The sequence below is a fragment of the Siphateles boraxobius genome, unplaced genomic scaffold, assembly GCF_051911475.1.
Source record: "Siphateles boraxobius isolate OS27281-9 unplaced genomic scaffold, OSU_SipBor_1 5, whole genome shotgun sequence".
Taxonomy (NCBI): Eukaryota; Metazoa; Chordata; class Actinopteri; order Cypriniformes; family Leuciscidae; genus Siphateles; species Siphateles boraxobius.
The window spans coordinates 14,326,527-14,348,409 of NW_027509141.1; the positions used below are offsets into that span (position 1 = coordinate 14,326,527).

Consider the following 21,883-nt stretch of genomic DNA (forward strand, 5'->3'; position numbering starts at 1 on the left):
GTCCAGCATAGAGCCTTCAGCGCTGGTCCCGTCCACATTAGAGCCTTCACCGCTGGTCCCCTCCAGCATAGAGCCTTCACCGCTGGTCCCATCCAGCACAGAGCCTACACCGCTGGCCCCGTCCAGTCCAGAGCCCTCGCCACAGGCGCCATCCAGCCTAGAGCCTTCGTCGCTGGTCTCGTCGAGCCCATAGCTAGAGACTGTCCCAGAGCCTTTTTTGGACACTGTCACGCTCCCCATTTTTTGGGGGGGGCAATAGGTCCTCGCCGTGGCCGCCAGAAAAATCATCGCCGCCTGAAGGGTCCTCACCGCCACGGCTGCCCGAAGGGTCCTCACCGCCACGGCCGCCCGAAGGGGCCTCACCACCGTGGTCGCCCGAAGGGCCTGCTCCGCCATGGCTACCTGCACGGCCTGCTACGCCCTGGCCGCCTGCACAGCCTGCTCCGCCCTGGAGGCTCCCCGCTCCTATGAGGCCTTCAGGGCGCCCACCCCCCCCACCCTCCTTCTTGTCTCCACACCTGAACTCACTCCCTCAATCACCCACCTGTTCATCGTCCTCATAATCTGTTTCACCTGTCCTCACTTCGTTATTGTGCATTTGCATCTGTATTTAGTCTCCTTCTGTTCAGTTAGTCTTGGTCGGTTGTTAGATGTGTATAGCTCGTGTTAAGTGCGTCTATGTTATGCTGTTGTGTTACCTACCTGCTATATCTCTGAGTACTTGTTAAATAAACACTTTGGATTTGAACCTTCAGCCTTCCTCGTCAACTTATACCTGCACAAAACCCTGACAAAGACAGCATGTCTTTCCAATATAATGTCTCATTCTCCATATGTTGCAATCATTACATTTCCCTATCATATTTCACTAATGCACTTCTGCATTTTGTTTAGCCTATGCATTGCATTCTATCCTCTGTTGTACCTATAACATTGTGCAATGTATGCACCCCTGTACTTGTAGTCGTGACTTCTCCAAGCATTGTCTGATCAGCATCATCGCTGGGCTGAGTCTGACTGAATTCTGAGACTGTGTGGAAAAAACAGAACAGGCGCACATACAAATTAAACTTCTTACAGCATAACGATAATTGCATTTTCCCTTGAAAATGTATATAGGTATATAGGCTGCGTGTTAGGGGTATACAATGCACCCACCTCTCAACAAAACCAACTTTCTTTGAAAGGTCTGGCTATGTTGCACATTTTTGGATTTTTGGATCTGTATGAAGAAAATGAATGTGTTCCAATACACTGTTAATAGATTATAATATTTTCCATTCAGGACAGAGAAAGATCAGATGGGACATGTCCATGGATACATGCATGTCAATTGATGTTGACACATCTAGATGTGATATAAAAATTACTGAGACGTATTTATCTTCCCCCACATCATGCACAATAGAGTCTTCTATTGTACCTATTGTACACAATAGAGTCTTCTATTGCCCCTCCTTTGTCCTTTCTCTTCTTGCCTTCCATGGGTATCGTTAACAGCAAGCAACCACGCTAATCCTTCCTGACTGTCAAAAAATGTACTTTTCCTCGAACTTGATTGCTTCTCTCTGTCTGACGTATGTATGCCATTATGGGTCATGCCATTAGACGAGGGGACGCTCATTTATCTCCCTGTATTTCTGTAAATAGACTTGACCTGCAATCGGTTCATTGGATAAACACATTCCCCATTCCCAGGAGGCTTTGCTCCATTCTAAGTTAATTTAAGAACAAACAAACAAATTAAATTGTCGTTTTTTGTATTTGTGACCATGAAAGTTAGAATTGAATTAAGATAGGCTACACAAACATCACTAGATTGACGGGAGTCGGGATATACCATGACTGAGATATTCAGCGCCGGCGCCCTCGCGCTCCGGCCACATATGTCATGACCGTTAAAATAATCTGTGGGCTGGGCAGAGCATATTCATGTGACTGGGAAAAGTTCTGATCGTCCCGATTGCCACTCCGCCCCTGATGATGATATCTGGGTGAAAGAGGTCTATGTGATGGGATTTATCTGACCTCAGTGACGTGAGACAGTTAGCAGACTGTCGGTTTAGCCAGTCTGTCTGCTTGCTGACCTGAGCCCCAGATTGTCAATTTTGAACTCTAAGACTATGTGCCATAATACAAGAGAGAAGAGCAGTACCATCCCAGGAGGGATGAATACCATCTCTTTTCAACAGGTCAGGTCTGCCCCAAAAACTTTTCCAATTGTCTATGAACCCTATATTATTTTGCGAACACCACTTAGACAGCCAGCCATTGAGTGAGGACAGTCTACTAAGCATGTCATCACTCCGGCGAACAGGAAGGGGGCCAGAGCAAATTATAGTGCCCAAAATCGTACTTGCGAGCTCCCACATCTCTTTAACGTTAATTTTAGTGATCGCCGACTGGCGAAATCAAACATCATTAGTGCCGACGTGAATAATAATCTTAGAGAATTTACGATTAGCATTAGCCAGCACTTTTAAATTTGCTTTGATGTCAAGCGCTCTGGCTCCCGGCAAACATGTGACTATGGTGGCTGGTGTCTCTATTTTCACGTTCCGTGTAATATAATCGCCAATAACTAGGGCACAACTAGGGCACATTCAACAGGATTCTCAGTGGGTGTTTCACTGAGTGGGGAGAACCTGTTTAATGTCGTAATCGGAACGGAAGAGCTGTGTTTTGTCCCACTACTACAGCGTCTCATGGTCACCCAGTTGCCCTGCTGCACGCGATCTACACCCGGAATCGAACAATGGATACATTCAGTTCACTAAGCTAGTCGCATCCAAAGCATTATCTAAAGCCCTTGCACTCTTACTATCCTCAATTAAAGTTTGGATGCGTGTATTTAGTTCTGAAATCTTCTCCGCCAGCCTGACTGTCTCCCTGCATTTATCACATGTAAATCCTATATTGCTGACAGAGAATGCTATACTATAAATGTGACATGAAGAGCAAGTGACAATAACAGGAGAAGACATTACTCGCGTGTTTGTGGACTGATCCTATACTTACCACAGTTATTTGATGGATTCGTAAAAGGCACAAGAGAAAAAATAAATAAAGAAAGACGGCAGGCACGGAAGCCGAGTTTTCTCAGTGAGAAATCATCGCAATTAGTAAGCAATCAGTAGCTGACGCAGCGTAGAAGTTACCTCAAAAAGGAACAGAGGTATATATATACTGTGGAGTTAGTATGTTTTTTTTTAAAGAATTTAATACTTTTGACACCAAATATGCATCAAGTTGTCAATAGTGATAATAAAGACAATTGTAACGTAATACATTATTCATATTTCAAATTTCTTCTGAACTTTACAAAGAGATCGGAAAAAATCACGATTTCCACAAAAATGTGAAAGTAACATCTGCATCTGCCATCAACCGCCAGAGGGAGCCATCTCCTGAGTACTGAGCACTACCGGTTCTTCTTGCATCACTTCCTGTTCCTACCTGTTATAAACCATGTTGTTTGTGCATCATGTTGCGCAAAATTTGTTTAACACGTTAATGTTTCATTGCCTGTTCGACCACGGTTTTTGGATTATGGACTTGGATTAGTTTGCTTTTTGGACTGTCGCTACTGTTACCGACCCTGTGTACGTTTGTTGACCATGCTTCCTGTCTTGGATCATACTTTGTTGGTGTTACTATGCTTAATAAAACACTACATATGGATTCAACTACTCTACTGAGTCAGTCATCATTACTATTAAGCAGCACAGCTGTTTTCAACTTTGATAATAATAATGTTAATGATAATATTTTCACCAAATCAGCATATTAGAATAATTTATTGAGGATAATGTGACTCTGAAGACTGAAGTAACGGCTGCTGAAAATTCAACTTTGCATCACAGAAATTAATTACATTATGAATTACATTACTAAAATTGAAAACAGTTGTTTTTAATATTTTTTTACTACAAAGTTTTTACTTTTTTTAATCAAATAAATACACCCTTGGTGAGCTTCTTTTAAAAACATTAAATAAATCTTACTGACCCAAACTGACATGTTTCTGTGAAGACTGCCACTGAAGACTGAAGCACTGACTGCTGTCCAGAAGGCCATCATTGACACCCTCAAGCAAGAGGGTAAGACACAGAAAGAAATTTCTGAACAAATAGGCTGTTCCCAGAGTGGTGTATCAAGGCACTTCAGTGGGGAGTCTGTGGGAAGGAAAAAGTGTGGCAAAATACGCTGCACAACGAGAAGAGGTGACCGGACCCTGAGGAAGATTCTGGAGAAGGACCGATTCCAGACCTTGGGGGACCTGCGGAAGCAGTGGACTGAGTCTGGAGTAGAAACATCCAGAGCCACCGTGCACAGGCGTGTGCAGGAAATGGGCTACAGGTGCCGCATTCCCCAGGTCAAGCCACTTTTGAACCAGAAACAGCGGGCAGAAGCGCCTGACCTGGGCTACAGAGAAGCAGCACTGGACTGTTGCTCAGTGGTCCAAAGTACTTTTTTCGGATGAAAGCAAATTTTGCATGTCATTCGGAAATCAAGGTGCCAGAGTCTGGAGGAAGACTAGGGAGAAGGAAATGCCGAAATGCCTGAAGTCCAGTGTCAAGTACCCACAGTCAGTGATGGTCTGGGGTGCCATGTCAGCTGCTAGTGTTGGTCCACTGTGTTTTATCAAGGGCAGGGTCAATGCAGCTAGCTATCAGGAGATTTTGGAGCACTTCATGCTTCCATCTGCTGAAAAGCTTTATGGAGATGAAGATTTCATTTTTCAGCACAACCTGGCACCTGCTCACAGTGCCAAAACCACTGGTAAATGGTTTGCTGACCATGGTATTACTGTGCTCAATTGGCCTGGCATAGAAAATCTGTGGGATATTGTAAAGAGAAAGTTGAGAGACGCAAGACCCAACACTCTGGATGAGCTAAAGGCCGCTATCGAAGCATCCTGGGCCTCCATAACACCTCAACAGTGCCGCAGGCTAATTGCCTCCATGCCACGCCGCATTGAAGCAGTCATTTCTGCAAAAGGATTCCCGACCAAGTATTGAGTGCATAACTGAAGATAATTATTTGAAGGTTGACTTTTTTTGTATTAAAAACACTTCTTTTATTTGTCGGATGAAATATGCAAATGTTTTGAGATAGGAATTTGGGGTTTTCATGAGCTGTATGCCAAAATCATCAGTATTAAAATAATAAAAGACCTGAAATATTTCAGTTGGTGTGCAATGAATCTAAAATATATGAAAGTTTAATTTTTATCATTACATTATGGAAAATAATGAACTTTATCACAATATGCTAATTTTTGAGAAGGACCTGTATATATATATATATATATATATATATATATATATATATATATACTCAGGGGTATTGTGCAAATAATTTGTGTGTTTCCCCATGCAGTTCATTGTCCAAATTATAAATTGCAATTTCTCTGCCATTGCTTCTGTTCTATCTGTCTCCACCTTCAGGCTGTGTGGGTTTGAACCATTTTTTGATCCAAGGGGGGACCAGTACATGTACAGTCGCATTCTGAATTGTGATTATGAGTTTGTCTCCCCCTGGTGGGATGAAGTCTCTCTCAATGCAAAGGATCTGGTGAGTAATGCATGCTAACATATCATTATTGTCCTGTTTGTAATGCTGATGATTTTCATGCACTGCAGATTGATTTCAAATGAGATGGGAGAGAAGGTATTTTTGGTGCAAAACAACTGAACGCCTGTGACAGTGAAATCTGTAGTTGTAGAGAATAGCCACACATGTGTATCAGTAAATTTTAAGTCACAGAGAGAAATGTTTTAAGAGTTGCAAACTTGAAGACTTTTTTTCTCTTCCACAAACACAACACAACAGTTACACCTTCTCAAATTCTTCATTGCAGGTGCACAAATCCTATTCTACAAATCAAAAATTAGGAAACTCGTACGCTCAAATTTTTGCTAAAGTTGCTGTGCAGTGAATATGGTGCAAAACGCATTTACACATCCGCATCAAAAAATGTGAAGTCACAGACAAATTTTGCTCATCCGCAAATCAGTATGTGAATTCATCCAATGAGAGTTGCACACTTGTAGAATATTTAAGTGCAACTCTTAAAACATTTCTCTCTGTGACTTAAAATTTACTGATACACATGTGTGGCTATTCTCTACAACTACAGATTTCACTGTCACAGGCGTTCAGTTGTTTTGCACCAAAAATACCTTTATAGAAGAATGTCAAAATATCAAAGGCAGACTCAGATGCTTATTTGCTTTTAATAATTTGCTCTAATAAGCTCTTTTTGTTTATTCATTATTAGCTTTTGGTTATCTTTTTTATGTTGTCTGTAGGTAAGTAAGCTCATTGTGCTGGACCCTCATAAACGTCTCACGGTAAAGCAGGCTCTGGAACACCCATGGGTGCTTGGAAAAGCAGCACGGTTCTCCCACATGGACACAACACAAAGAAAACTACAGGAATTTAATGCTCGGCGCAAATTAAAGGTCAGTCATCACTGCCCTGCTCTTTGTCCTCTTTGTTTTTACATTGAGATATGACTCAATGTAAATGACTCAATGTAAATAAGAAAATGTAAATGACTTGCATACAGAGTGTACATCATAATCATTAAATATATTTTTCAAGGTCAAAAATATTTTTATCAGTATATTAATTAATTAATATATATATATATATATATATATATATATATATATATATATATATATATATATATATATATATATATATGTTAATTAATATATATAATCGCACCACATTACATGAAACCACATCAGAATTGCAAGATATAAAGTCAGAACTGCATGATATAAAGTCAGAATTTTGAGATATAAACTTGCGAGAAATAAACAAATTCGCAATTCTGAATAAACTCACAATTCTGACTTTAGTCTTTGTTGAGTTTATACATGCAATTGCAACTTTATATCATGCAATTCTGACTTATCATGCAATTCTGATTTAAAAAGTCAGAACTGTGAGATAAAAAGTCACAATTACATTTTTATTTTTTATTCTGTGGCGGAAACAGGCTTCCATACATATTGACCTTTTTTGGGTTGTTTTTTTTTTTTTTTTTTTTTGCATATTGGTTGAACTACATGACTTTGTTAGTAGCACCAGATGACTTTGATTTGGCAGATGAAAGTTATATTAATTTTTAAGAAAATAATATGTTCAGTTTTCTCTGACGAATTGGGATCACGCTAGGGAGACCAATTGCCTTCGAGTGAATTAAAACGAGCCAATGAAAATTGGCTTGCAAGATTTGCATTCCGCGACCTGCCTACCAGCGCGGGTATAAAAGGCGGAAGTAAACATTGCGAAATTTTACAAGAAATTACACACGGGATTGAAATTAATACTATCAGACTTATACCCAGTACAGGCGCACCTACGGATTTTAACCACCTGGACCACCCTTCTAGCCCCAAAAACCAATCATCAAGAAAGCTTCCCATATCGTGTGGAGTGGCGATGGTGTCTTTCATGTGTTGGATAATATCTGACACATTTTTTATGCACATCAGGTAAATTGAAACAGCATGATGTCCCCAGCATTTTACAAACTCCGCCTTTTTCTGCGGTAATCATGTCCAAGACAAGCCTATTCTGGATTACAGCTTCTCTAATTCCGTGTAATTCTTCATTTAACAATTTAAAGCATCTTCAGTATCGTTAGCTAGTTTAAAACCTGCCATGCTAACCCATTAATCTTTAACAGACTTGCAACAGTTCCTCCCCCTGGTAAGAAAGACCATCCTGTCATTGCTACTCTGCTGGTCCATGGGTCCCATAGCTTTGTTTCTTGATACATCATAGGCATACTCTTTGACACTGCTCTTTTCTCCCTGCGGTTGTCATTGGGTTGTTGTTTACCATCTGTCCTGTGTATACTGGTACCTACGTCTAAAAGGGCTGGATAACAGCACCCAATCCAATCTTGGGGTAAAGAGTGATATGCAGTTTGTCCACATACCCGCACTGCAGCAGCTGGGCTGTCATTAAACAAACTCTTTGTTTAAGCGCAATCAATGCCTTTTCCCTCTATTTCACATCCTTTATCTGTCAAGTCTACTTCCGTATGACAATAAGATCGTCCAAGCTTTATCAGTCTTTTCCCGTCTACTTCTTTCCCTCCTTTCCTACACATACATATATCTCCAACCTGCGGCTTTACTGCCCATACATTCTTTTTCCCACCTGTGTAATGCTCCGTCGGATTTGTACAGCCGACATCCCTTTCTTCACTACTTCTATTTTTCATTACCTCCGTCATTCTCAATGTTTCCCACATTCCAGACGAAATTAACCCCTATAATTCGTTCAGGTGTTGGCTCTTTAACAGATGTGCTTTCCAAGTTCTATCCATCTGTAGACACCACCAACACGATTCTGTTATCTCCAGCGCTTGTCTCTGCAAAACACTCAAAATACAGGCTTTGTTACCTTCACATTGTGCTCTAGCATGCAGAACTGTTCTATCTGTATGGTCTAGCCCCCCTGCCATAATTCTAACCATTGTTCTTCTTCGTCTACACTTCGTCCACGCCAGGCCAAGAAATGTTCTTGTGAAAATGATATGAGTCCTATTTCCCTATGTATCGTTGGTCTCAGGGCAGGTCTAGTAGATATTATTAGACAGTTAACTGCAATGCCTACTCCGTCAAAACACCACAGAATTCTTGACGCGGTACGTACTACTCCTAAAATTGCAGAATCGTCCTGTACTATTGATTCGTCCTCTCTCCAATGACGATGGTTTTCTAGTGAGTAACCGACAGGCTGACAAGCAACTTTGGTTAGTCTGACACCTGTTTCATACTCGTCAGCTGTGAATGGGATCCTCCTTCCGTTGCAGCTACCGCATGAGCTGGCACCGTTGCAGCTACCGCAGGAGCTGGCACTTTTCGACAGTGCGTCCCATGGATCCACGGCACCTTCTCTGCGACCTTCACGGCAGTGTGAGTGACCAGTAGCACCTGGTATGGCCCTTGCCACCTCTTTTGTCTCCAGTGCTTCCTTCTAAAGTCCTTGATGACCACGAAATCTCCAGGCCGGATGGAATGCAGAGGTCCGTCTGCCACCTCCGGTACAGCTGCCTTTACCTGTCGAGATATATCAGAGAAAACCTTATCCAGTTCAACACAATAATTCAGCATATCTTTTTCACACAAAGCAGTGTCAGGCAATGTTCTATGATTGTGTGGTTCCCAGCCCATATGTGGTGGTCTCCCAAAGAGGATTTCAAACGGGGAGAGATTTACCCTCCCTCTGTGTCTCATTCTCATGTATGTGAGTGCTATGGGCAGTGCATTTGTCCATGACAAATTCGTTTCTTCACATATTTTAGACAATTTTGTCTTGAGGGTCTGGTTCTCCCTCTCTATAGCTCTCACTGATTCCGGATGGTAGGAAGTATGGTATTTCCATGACACCCCTAAATATTTTTCTACTGCGGAAATGGCCTGATTCACAAAATGTGTGTCACAAAAATGTCACAAAATATTTTACCTGGTATTCCCCCACCAGGGAACAATTTCTTGTAGTAGAAGCTTAGCCACCCCCTTGCTGTCTGGATGCTTTGTTGGCATTGCTTCGACCCATTTGGAAAACATGTCTACTGCGACCCTTCATTTGTTGTTAATTCAATGTAGTCAATCATGACGTGACTAAAAGGTTTGTCTGGGCTGGGATGCCCCACTAGTTTCATTGCCTGACCCTTACCCACATTATTTGTTGCACAAATCATGCATCTGCTGCAATACTCCTGTGCCACTGTGGAAAAACCTTTTGTAAACCAGTTATTTTGCATACATTTCAGCATCCCTCCTTTTGACGTGTGGTCCAATCCATGCGTCAACTTAGCAAAAGCTGAAAAGAAATGTTTAGGTAAACATGGTTTGTCATCAGGTCCCATCCAGATACCTGCAATGTAAGTAGCCCCTGCCTGCTTTCATTGTTTCTTGTCAATATCAGAGCTAAATTGCTGCATGGCTTGAACTGTACCCAGAGATTCTGGGCGCACAGCCAATTTAACCCCACAAGTCACAGGTAGAGGAAGCAGGGCTGCAGCTTTCGCAGCTAAATCAGATTTTCTGTTACCCTCTGAGACCTCGTCTCGGCCTGTAGTGTGAGCCTGGCATTGCAAACAGCAATGGCAGAGGGGAGTAGAAGAGCATCCAACAAATCTTTTACCAAGGAATGATTCAGGATCGGCTTACCATCAGCTTTCATGAACTTCCTGTGTTTCCATAATGCCCCAAAATCATGCACAACACCAAAAGCATACCTGTAGTCCATGTAAATGGTGACACGTTTGTCCTCAGCCAGGGTACATGCAGTTGTGAGTGCTACCAACTCCGCTGAAAGCTGAAAAGGAAGGAGGCAAAGCTTCCTGAGCCAGAAAATCAGTAGATGAGACCACAGCAAACCCAGCTCTATTTTTGCCAAACTCGTCCCGACTGGATGAGCCATCCACAAATAGGATGAGATCGGGGTTCGTCAAAGCCTCACTCGGCAAATCCACTCTGGGGTTGCAAACTTCCTCCAGAACACTAATACAACAATGCGCCCCCCCAATGTCTTTTGTTCTAGCAAAATCATGGCCACAGCGTGAGGGACTAATAAAGTCAATTCCCCAAACCCCACAAACTCATTTGAAGCCATGACCGCTTTTTCAGCAGCGGCTACTGCTCTCAGACAGGGAGAAAGTCCCTGTGCAACACTGTCCAGTCTCGAGGAGAAATAAGCCACTGGGCGCAGTTTTCCTCCATGCTCCTGTAATAAGACTGAAACCATATGCCCTTTTCTTTCATCCACAGTTTGTGTGAAAGGTCGGCTTGGGTCCGGTATCCCAAGAGTAGGGGCAGTTTGCAAAACATGTTTCAAATCAACAAAAGCCTGCTCAGCCTCAGGAGTCCATGTCAACGTATCTTTTGCAGCCATACTGTTACCATAAATCATTTTTGTTAATGGTGCCTCTTTATCAGTATAACCTGTGATGAACGTTCTACAATATGATGTCATACCCAAAAAAGACATCATTTGTTTCTTTGTTATAGGTTTTGGAAAATTCTCAATGGCTGTCACTCTTTTGTCTGAGAGTGACTTCCCTTCAGCTGACAGGACATGTCCTAAAAATACGACAGACGTCTGTGCCACAGACACTTTGCCAGGGTTAACCTTGTGACCCTGCTCAGCCAAATGTGTCAACAGAGCCACTGTTGCAACTTTGCATACTTCCGCTGACGGACAGCATAGCAAAATATCGTCGACGTATTGCAACAAAAAGACGCCTTCCGGCAGGTATAATGGCTCTAAGCTTCGTTTCAGCGCTTCGTTATAAATTGTTGGGCTTTTGCAATACCTTTGACACAATCTTGTAAATGTATACGGTTTTCCATTGAAATTGAAAGCGAACCAGAATTGAGAGTCTTTATCAACTGGTACACTGAAGGCATTTGAAATGTCTACCACAGTGTAACAGACTGTCTTGGGCGGAATTTGAGACAGTATTGTATACGGATTTGGCACGTTCGGAGCTCTGGCCTGTACAGCGCTGTTGACTGCTTGGTAATCCTGGACAAATCTCCATTCAGTCGGCTTCCCGCTATCCCTGATTTTCTTTACTGGGAAAATGGGTGTTCTGACGGGTGCATCTGGACACGACACAATCACGCCCTTTTCCAGAAATGAATTAAATACTGGAGTGATACCATCAATAGCCTCTTGCTTTAGAGCATATTGCATCTTCTTAGGTCTGTAATCACTTTTTGGAGTGATTTTAACAGGGTCACACCCTTTAATCAGACCTCCGTCGTATTTGTCACGTGCTCAGAGTCCCTTTGGAACTGCTTCTAAACCCTCAGGAATAGACATTTCCTCATTTTTGGTCATTGTATTATCACACAACACTTCAACAGTCCTAATCCCCTTTATTTGTTTTCTTAGTGGCTGTTTGTAAAACCCTGTGCTCTCAGATTGCCACACATTCTTGTCAGTGGTTCATGTAGGTTGTCTACAAACCGAAAGGTTGGTGGTTCGATCCCCGGTTCCACCTGACCAAGTGTCGAGGTGTCCATGAGCAAGACACCTAACCCCAGCTGCTCCCGACGAGCTGGATGGCTCCTTGCATGGCTGACACCGCCGTCGGTGTATGAATGAGTGCGTGAATGGGTGAATGTGAGGCAATATGTAAAGCGCTTTGGTGGCCATTGGGTCTTTGAAAGCGCTACATAAATGCAGTCCATTTACCATTTACCATTTCGACAAATTCACTGTCTCCAATGACTTTTTACTATTACTACTACCCATTTTTTACATGAATTTGCCTTTTTCCAGAGTATACTGTTCTGGAAATTTTCCGGTGTGGCCGCCACACCCCGCCTAGTAGTCCGTCACTACTTAGTCTTTACTTTGAGACTTTCCCAGTGCGGCCACCGCACCCCGCCAATAATCGTCACTATTGGTCTTTACTGAGACTCCCACGTCTCACTGGCCCTTTTGGGAAACGTGCACGTCTCACTGGCCCTTTTAGAAATATCTTATAAATGTAAAAAATATTTCTCACCGTGCTTTTTGCAGCATGATTTATTTTAATCAAGGTCGCGTCCACCTAGGCCTTCCGTGGTGTCCACAATTCTCCCGTCCCTCAAAGTTGGGGGTTTGGAGCCATAGACTTTTTGTCTTTGGGGTGATCAGTCAATTGTTTATCCTACGGAGGTTATCAGTTTTGCGATCCCATCCCTCGTCGCCAGATTGTCGTGGAAATTCTTTTATCAACACCTTATACAACAGTTGAAGAACAAATGAAGATCGAAAGTTATAAGTATAAGTATTTATTTCTTGCAAGAAAGGCAGTTCACACACAGACAGAGTCTGACATGAGAAGGGCAACTCTAAGTTATCTATTGCTAAGAAAATCAAATCATTCTGTCCCCCTGCACTGTCCCTTTGACCTCTTTGCAAAGAAGACACTATTGAACTATTTGCAAAGAAGATTAATGCATCCTGCAACTTCCTCAACACATCTATGTTTTGTAAAAGATACATTCAAAATAAATTACCATTACACGTCTTAATGAGCGGGTTATTGATTCATTCATTCAAACAAACAATTTGTTCAAACAACTGATTCATTCAAGAATGAGACCCGGTCATGCAGGCGGCCAGGGTGGAGACATCACGGGTGGCCATGGCAGAGGCTCAGGAACCGACACCGGCTCAGGAAAAGACTCACACCTTAGGTCGGCGGCGGCCATCTTGTCCGGAGACACTGGCTCGGCAGACGTGACTTGACGTGACAGTCATGTGGCACGAATTCGGTAATAGTGGCACCAGCTGGTGCAGTAAATGTGGCATTTTCAGACGACTTTGATGGTTTTTTCTACATTTGTTGTGTTTTACATTCATATTGCCCTTCGTGCACATTTACCCTAAAGGCACAGGCTTGGGCCCGTCATCGCTGCTCGCAGCTATATTTAGGGCCCAAGCCCTGAGAGGGCGAAGGCCCTAGTGTTTTCCTAAGGATTATTAGGGCCCAAGCCCTCAAAGGTTACTAACACCCACGGGGGTGTTAGTTCCCTTTCGAAGGAACTCGAACTTGCGTTGAATGACACTTTGGGGGGAACGCCCTTAGCGTAGCGTCTCTGAAGCATGAATGAAACTAGACCAATCCTGATTGGTGTTGCGTCACGGCGTAATGTGTGACTGCATAAGCGGAAACTACAAAAGGACGCCGGCACACAACAGTGTTAGCTTTTTGCTCTTCAGCAGGCGCTCTGTGTCAAACTGTCTGTCCTATTTGGTGCTGTTTGTCCCAAAAGAATTGTCCTAAATAAAGCTGCATGCAATATAGAATCTATAGTAGCGCGGATCTCGCATTTGCCGAGGCAGCGTGTTGATTACAGGTCTACTACTCTGCAATACAGATTCTGTGACTGGGATCTCGTGTTGTCGAGGCAGCGCATAGATTAACCCTCTGAGGTCTAAGGTGTTTTTGGGGTCCTTGTGATGTTTTGACATGCCCTGACATTTGTGCTTTTTGCAGTTGCTTATAAACATATTAATTGCAAAGGTGTAATTACACTCCATTTAGCACAAACAGGGCTACCATAATATGTGAGCAAGATGTATGTACATGTTTGTATTTTTGAGAGAATATTGTTTATGCATGGTTTTTGAAAAAACTAAAACTTAAGTGTCTGAAATAAGGCCACAAAACACATACTAAATATGTGTCCACAAGACTTTTGTGGACACAATACATTGAAACAATACATTGATTTAAATCTTATAAGACACCTTTTGTTTGGAAAGGCAATATGCGTAGAGGCGTGTTCACACCTGAGAAGACAAAGGCCGGATAATGAGCCCTATAATGAGCTGCATATTAATTAGCCTTTCACGCAGCTGTGTCCCTGGGTACCAAAGAATGCGACCTCGGACAAAATAAATTATATATACAATTAGAAATTTTAACCAATTACAAATAGGTTACAATTACAACAACAATTTTAACAATATTTCAAGTGTATTCTTTCTTTGTAAAAAGTATACATTTTATCACGCGTATTAAAAAAGGTAAGGATTCATTGGTTTGAATATTGGAACAAACACTAAATAACATCTTAGTTGATAATTCAATATACCTACTTTATTTTTTGACAAAGCATCCCATACTAGAGTATATTTAACATATGAGCAGAAATTGGCAAACAAAAGCCTATTTAATGTGACATTAGTCTTTTTTTACAGTCAAAACTTTAAATCTATCCAAAACTAATCACAAAATCTTGTCTAAACATTCATATTTAGTCTGTAACATATCGTGTTTATGATATTATATTAGCATGTTAATTTGCAGTTTGTTGCTTATACAGACATTTTATTTCAACATATTTCAGTCTTTTTTACTCATCTTAGTAGGATAGCAATATAGTTTGGATGTGTTCATGTACATGTTTACTAATGTAGGTGCGAGAGTGAATGAACGGCACAGACACGCGCTTTAACTGTAGTAAACAACACGCGCACCCCTGTGTCGTTCATTCATCATTTAGCCTACACACAGACACGCAATTCATATTTAAACAGTCTTTTTGCGGTTTACAGACATCGCGATTAGAACAAAGCACTTAAGAATAAATGACTTACTACATCAGCTGGTTCCATTGCTCCTCGAAATGAAACATTTTTCAGGGTTATTAGATAGTATTATTCCTCACAGCATAGGGATACGCTGTGTACACAGCGGTAGTAAGATACTTACTAAACTTGATCTGTTTTATTATCCAGCTGGTGGGCATTGGCATGTTTGAATGGCTTGCCTTAGATCATTTGCGTTTGAATACCGCGCGCTCTCCGTGGGCGTGGCACATTAACGCGTAATTAGTCAAGTCATCCTCATTTATATAGCCCTTTTAACAATGTAGATTGTTTCAAAGCAGCTTTACAGAGATAAACATATAATTTAAGGTAACAGAGATTGGTTTGGTTTTATAGTGGTTCTTGAAAAATGTTTTTTCCAGCTAAAGTTAGTTTTGATTGATTCACTTGCGTCTAAATGATCATTTGTTATTAAATTAGGGGCCGCTAAGACGACACCGTTCTCTCTAAACAGACTTTAAACGTGAACCTGTGATAGACGCTGATGGCGTTCACATGCGCATTAAGAATTGATTCTATAGTTATGTGCGTTTGAATATATGTGCGCAGGTTTGTAATTCCTTACAAACCATGCCTAAACAAACTACTTGTCTTGTCTATAAATTTTGATGCAGAATTTTATTTTAACTTATCACTTCGGGTAGGTACGCGAACCAAAAAATTCCACAACGCTTTATCTGTTGAGTGGTATAGGGATCCTCCATAGGGAGAGGCTATTTGGCACTTCAGCACTGCATTGTCATTAGGTCCAGACGAAAGTCCTTCGTCAGATCTGGAAACGGCCTGGATCCGGCAGGCTGCGGGAAAACCTTGGGATAAACAAAGACAGTAAAATTAGCGTAGATGCCATTCTTCTTATGATGTAACGAGTACATCAGGATTTAAGGGAAGTGTTCCCAGTTCCGGCTGACCTAATCTAAGCAGCCTAATATTGAATTATAGGAGTCTATAGAGGTGTTATGTGAATGCTAGGTCAAAGAGATGTGTTTTTAGTCTAGCTTTGAACTGACAGACTGTGGCTGCTTCCGGGACAATATTAGGAAGATTGTTCCAAAGTTTTGGTGCTAAATAGGAAAAGGATCTACCGCCAGCAGTCGATTTAGATATTCTAGGTATTATCAACTGGCCGGAGTTTTGAGATCGCAATAGACGTGAAGGACTATAATCCGTTAAGAGCTCGCTCAAGTACTGGGGAGCTAAACCATTTAGTGCTTAAGTAATCAGCAATGTTTTTAAATTTATACGATGTTTAATAGGGAGCCAATGCAGTGTTGACAGAACCGGGCTAATATGGTCGTACTTCCTGGTTCTGGTAAGAACTCTAGCGGCTGCGTTTTGAACTAGCTGTAGTTTGTTTATTAAGCGTGCAGGGCAACCACCCAGTAGAGCATTACAATAATCTAGCCTTGATGTCATGAATGCATGAACTAGTTGTTCCGCATTTGTCAATGAGAGCATATGACGTAATTTAGATATATTTTTAAGATGGAAAAATAAGGTTTTACAGACACTAGACACGTGACTTTCAAATGAAAGACTGGTATCAAAGAGCACACCCAGGTTCCTAACTGACGACGAAGACTTAACAGAGCAGCCATCAAGTGTTAGACGGTATTCTAGGTTATTACGTGTGGAAGTTTTTTTGTCCAATAATTAGAATCTCAGTTTTTTTTCAGAATTTAGTAGTAGGAAAATACTAGTCATCCAATTTTTGATATCAACTATGCATTCCGATAATTTTGTGAATTGGTGAGTTTCGTTAGGTTTGGAAGAAATATAGAGCTGAGTATCATCAGCATAACAGTGAAAGCTAATTCCATGTTTCCTAATGATATCTCCTAAAGGTAGCATGTACAGAGTGAACAGCAGCGGTCGTAGTACTGAGCCTTGTGGTACGCCATTCTGAACTTGTGATCGATAAGACATCTCTTCATTTACTGCTACAAACTGATAGCGGTTAGATAAATATGATTTAAAACATGCTAATGCAATTCCACTAATGCAAACATAGTTTTCTAGTCTATTTAAGATAATGTTGTGATCAGTGGTGTCAAATGCAGCACTAAGATCAAGTAACACTAATAGAGAGATACAACCACGATCGGATGATAAGAGCAAATCATTTGTGACTCTAATGAGAGCTGTCTCAGTGCTATGGTGCGGTCTAAATCCTGACTGGAAATCCTAGCAGATACCATTTCTTTCAAGAAAGGAACACAGTTGTGAGGATACTGCCTTTTCTAGTATCTTTGACAGAAAAGGTAGGTTTGAGATCGGCCTGTAATTGACTAATTCTGTAGGATCAAGTTGCGTTTTTTTAACAAGCGGTCTAATCATAGCCAGCTTAAAGGTTTTTGGCACGTATCCTAGAGACAAAGACAAATTAATGATGTTAAGAAGAGGATCTATGACTTCTGGAAGCATCTCTTTCAGTAGTTTAGTCGGTATAGGGTCTAACATACATGTTGTCGATTTAGATGAATTAACGAGTTTACAAAATTCTTCCTCTCCTAATCACAAAAAATGAATCAAATTTTACCTCAGGGAGACTATAATGCACTCCCTGATGTGATGCTGTAGTAGACGGTTGCATAGTTATAATTTTGTCCCTAATATTATCAATCTTATAAGTGAAGAAGTTCATAAAGTCATTACTGCTGTGTTTCTTGGAAACTTCTGGGCTTGAAGCTTTCTTTTTCGTTAGTGTAGCCACTTTTTCAAATAAATACCTTGGATTATGTTTATTTTCTTTTAATAGGGTTGAAAAATAAGCAGATCTAGCAGCTTTTGAAGCCTATCTGTAAGCAATCGAGCTCTCCTTCCATGAAATCCGAAATACCTCTAGTTTTGTTTTCTTCCAGTTGCGCTCCATTTTTCTGGCTGCTCTCTTAAGGGCCCGGGTGTGCTCGTTGTACCACGGCGTTGGACTATTTTCTTTAATCTTCTTTAAGCGCAACGGAGCAACTGTGTCTAAAGTGCTGGAAAGTTAAAAGAGTTAAAAGTTTCTGTTGCAATATCAAGTTCTTCTAAGCTATCTGGGATGCTGATACGATGAAACTGATTAGGAAGATTATTGATAAAGCAATCTTTAGTGGCAGAAGTAATAGGTCTAACATACTTGTAACACGGAGTTGGCTTTGCAGCCTTGGCTAAATGTAATTTACATGAGACTAGATAATGATCTGAGATGTCGTTGCTCTGCTGCAGAATTTCAACAGCATCAACATTGATTCCATGTGATAATATTAGATCTAGAGTATGATTACGACAATGAGTAGGTCCTGACACGTGTTGTCTAACTCCAATAGAGTTAAGAATGATGTATAACACTAACACATAAGATTAAAATCAACAGAGTATTTTGAGTCTCTTTTGCACTGATAAGAAAAAAAGCGAGACTATCGCGCCGGCGCGATAGCAGACCTCAGAGGGTTAAAGGTCTGCATTGCAATACAGAATCTATAGTGCTGGCTGTGTTTATTGAGAAATATCTCGACGCGCACAGCCGTGCGTTTCCGGGTGTTTCAGCCTCGCGCCCGTTGATTTTCTTCTCGAGAGATGAAAACCTAATATATACTGTGAACGACTCGAATCTCGCGTTTGCCGGGGCAGCGCGTAGAGTATGCAATGAAAGGGACACACGCGATCTGTGAAATAATACTGTTTGGGTGCGAGGCATTCACAATCAGCTCCTGAGGGTGCAGGCAGCTGTTCATTGAGAAATATCTCGACACGTATATCCGTGCGCTGTCGGATGTTTCAGCCTCGCACCTGTTGACTTTCTTCTTGAGGGATGAAAGCCAAATATGTTGTAACGACTCGAATCTCGCGTTTGCCGAGGCAGCGTGTAGATTACGAGACCGTGTACAAACAGTATTGTCTGGTAATTATGGCTGCATTTAATTTTAAGAAATTAAAATTATGAAATATTATCTGACTTTAAGAAGTTAGATATTTTAATTCAGCCTACCATTCAGACCGTGTTTCACTTATCCAGTGTTTATGGCTGCATTTAATTCTGAGGAATTAAAACGATGAGCAGCGAACGCACGCTGCTCTGTGTGCCCCACAGGCTTGCGGCCATGCAGTGTTCCTTCTGCACATCAAAAATTGTTTTTTGATTTTTTTCTCTGCCGGTCCTCAGCTTCAGGGTATCGAATACGAGACAAAAATAGCAGGGCTATCCCCCCGTGGAGGGACGAGCGAGAATCGCTCCTCCACGGAGCCCTCCACGGAGCCCTCAGGAAATCGAAGTTTGTATCCAGCGTCAAGTACGCTTCGGGAGACAACGGTTTTCAGCGAATGCGCGCTGCAGTGTCCACCCCAAGGGCTTGCGGCCAGGCAGTGATCGTGTTCACCCATCGGAAACGGTTTTATTTCGCCCTGGGCCCTGCGCACCATTCAAAAGGGTTACAGGCTGCAGTTCGTTTTCCGCCCACCAAGGTTCAACGGGGTGGTCTAGACTGTAGTCGACCCAGTGCAGGGTTGGGTATTGGAACAAGAAGTAAACTCCCTGCTGGTAAAGGAGGCTATAGAGCGTATTCCTCCACCAGACAGGGAGTCAGGGTTTTACAGCCGCTACTTCATAGTTCCCAAGAAGGATGGGGGGTTGCGTCCAATAATAGATCTCAGGCACTTGAATCGTTCTCTGAGGTGATTCAGGTTCAAAATGCTCACTATCAAATTCAAATTTTGTCAAATTCAATCCAAGGATTGGTTTGTCACGATAGATCTAAAGGACGCATACTTCCACATATCCATCCTTCCATCAGGGTGCTCAATTATATCGACGACTGGCTGATTCTGGCCCAGTCACAAGAGCTGGCAGTTCGGCATCGAGATGTCGTCCTCGCCCACATCCAAAGCCTGGGGTTGAGACTCAACACGAAAAAGAGCGTGTTGACACCAGCCCAGAGAACCACGTTCCTGGGAGTGGTGTGGGACTCGGTCACGATGCGGGCACGATTATCTCCTGCATGAATCAAGTCCATTCTGGCCACAGTGTCCAGGATAAAGCTAGGCCAAGCCATTACTGTGAAACATTTTCAAAGAGTGTTAGGGCGGCAGCGTCGAACATTATTTCATTTGGCCTGCTGCACATGAGGGCCCTCCAGTGGTGGTTGAAAACCAAGTGGTTCTCCCCGAGGGGGAACCCGTTCCGCATGATCAGGGTTACGCGCAGATGCCTTCGTTCCCTATCTATGTGGAAAAAAGCTTGGTTTCTGTCCCAAGGTCCAGTGTTGGGAGCGTCATGTCGCCAGAAAACCGTTTCGACAGACGCCTCCCTCACGGGTTGGGGCGCGGTCATGGACGGCCGCTTTACGACAGGCCTATGGCAGGACCATCATTCCTCCTGGCACATAAACTGCCTGGAGATGTTGCCGGTGTTCCGAGCTCTGAGGAGTTTCCTGCCGGACCTCAAAGGTCAGCATGTCCTTGTGAGGTCAGACAATATGTCGGTAGTGGCCTATATAAACCATCAGGGGGGTCTGATGTCTCGCCCTCTATGCAGACTGGCGCATCAGATCCTCCTGTGGTCCCAGTGGAAATTGTTATCTCTAAGAGCAACATACATTCCTGGGAGTCACAATCCGGGAGCAGACATCCTGTCGAGACAGGGGCTGAGGCCGGGGAATGGAGACTCCACCCCGAGGTGGGGTTGGATGCTATAGTGCAGTCGTGGCCGAGGCTAAATCTGTATGCATTTCCCCCGATCGCTCTGCTCCCGGGAGTTCTAGAGAGGGTCCGTCGCGACGGGCTCAGTCTACTGCTGGTAGCCCCGTTGTGGCCGGCCCGAGTATGGTTCCCAGACATTATATCGCTCCTAGACGGCCCTCCGTGGGAGATTCCCCTCAAGAGGGACCTGCTGACACAGGCAGAGGGCTCAATATTTCACCCTCGACCCGAGTTATGGAAACTGTGGGACTGGCCCCTGATGGGGCACAGTACCTAGAGGCCGGCCTATCAGCTGGAGTAGTGGAGACCATACTCAGCTCTAGAGCTCCCTCCACGAGGAAATTGTACAGCTTAAGGTGGAATGTCTTTACCAATTGGTGAAGAGAGCGTGGGGTGGATCCAGTTAACTGCCCAGTGGCTTCAGTTCTGTAGTTCCTCCAAGATCGCTTTTCATCTGGTCTTACCCTGTCCACACTCAAGGTGTACGTGGCTGCCATTACGGCTTTCCACGCTCCTCTGGGTGATGGGCCTCTGGGGAGACAGCAGTTGGTCGTACATTTCCTCTGTGGGGCTTGGAGGATGAGGCCTGTGGCTCGTACCAGGGTTCCCACATGGGACCTGGCGGTGGTTCTCGAAGGGTTGGCCGAGGCCCCCTTCGAGTTTGCTCCAGGTGACATTAAAGCCACCTTACATCCCAGGCCGGGCTATTTGCTTTAAGTGCCATCTAATGTGGCACGGCCTACGGTTCTTAGGGCTTTTCATCCTTCACCTCACGTGACTGCGGATGAGGAGAGACTTCATCTGCTCAGCCCTGTCAGAGCTCTAAAAAATTATATTCAGAGGTCCACTTCATGGCGGAAGTCAGACCAATTGCTGGTGTGTTTTGGGTCGCCCAAGAAGGGTATTCCCGCCTCCAAACAGACCATCAGCAACTGGATTGTCCATGCTATTTCTTTAGCCTACCAGGTGCGCAATTTGCCTTCACCTTTGGCCGTGAGGGCTCATTCAACCAGAGGCATGGCATCCTCTAGAGCCCTCCTCTCGGGGGCCCCGA

At 43.0% G+C, this 21,883-nt stretch overlaps 1 protein-coding gene across 1 annotated transcript in view; it reads left to right on the plus strand.

Annotated features, from left to right (window-relative positions):
- LOC143711442 (calcium/calmodulin-dependent protein kinase type IV) overlaps positions 1-21,883 on the plus strand; it is a 248,848-nt gene that overhangs the window by 215,053 nt on the left and 11,912 nt on the right. The window contains exons 9-10 of the mRNA XM_077202902.1: positions 5,451-5,577; positions 6,315-6,467. Of these exons, the coding sequence (XP_077059017.1) occupies positions 5,451-5,577; positions 6,315-6,467 (280 nt within the window). The remainder of the gene's footprint in view (positions 1-5,450; positions 5,578-6,314; positions 6,468-21,883) is intronic.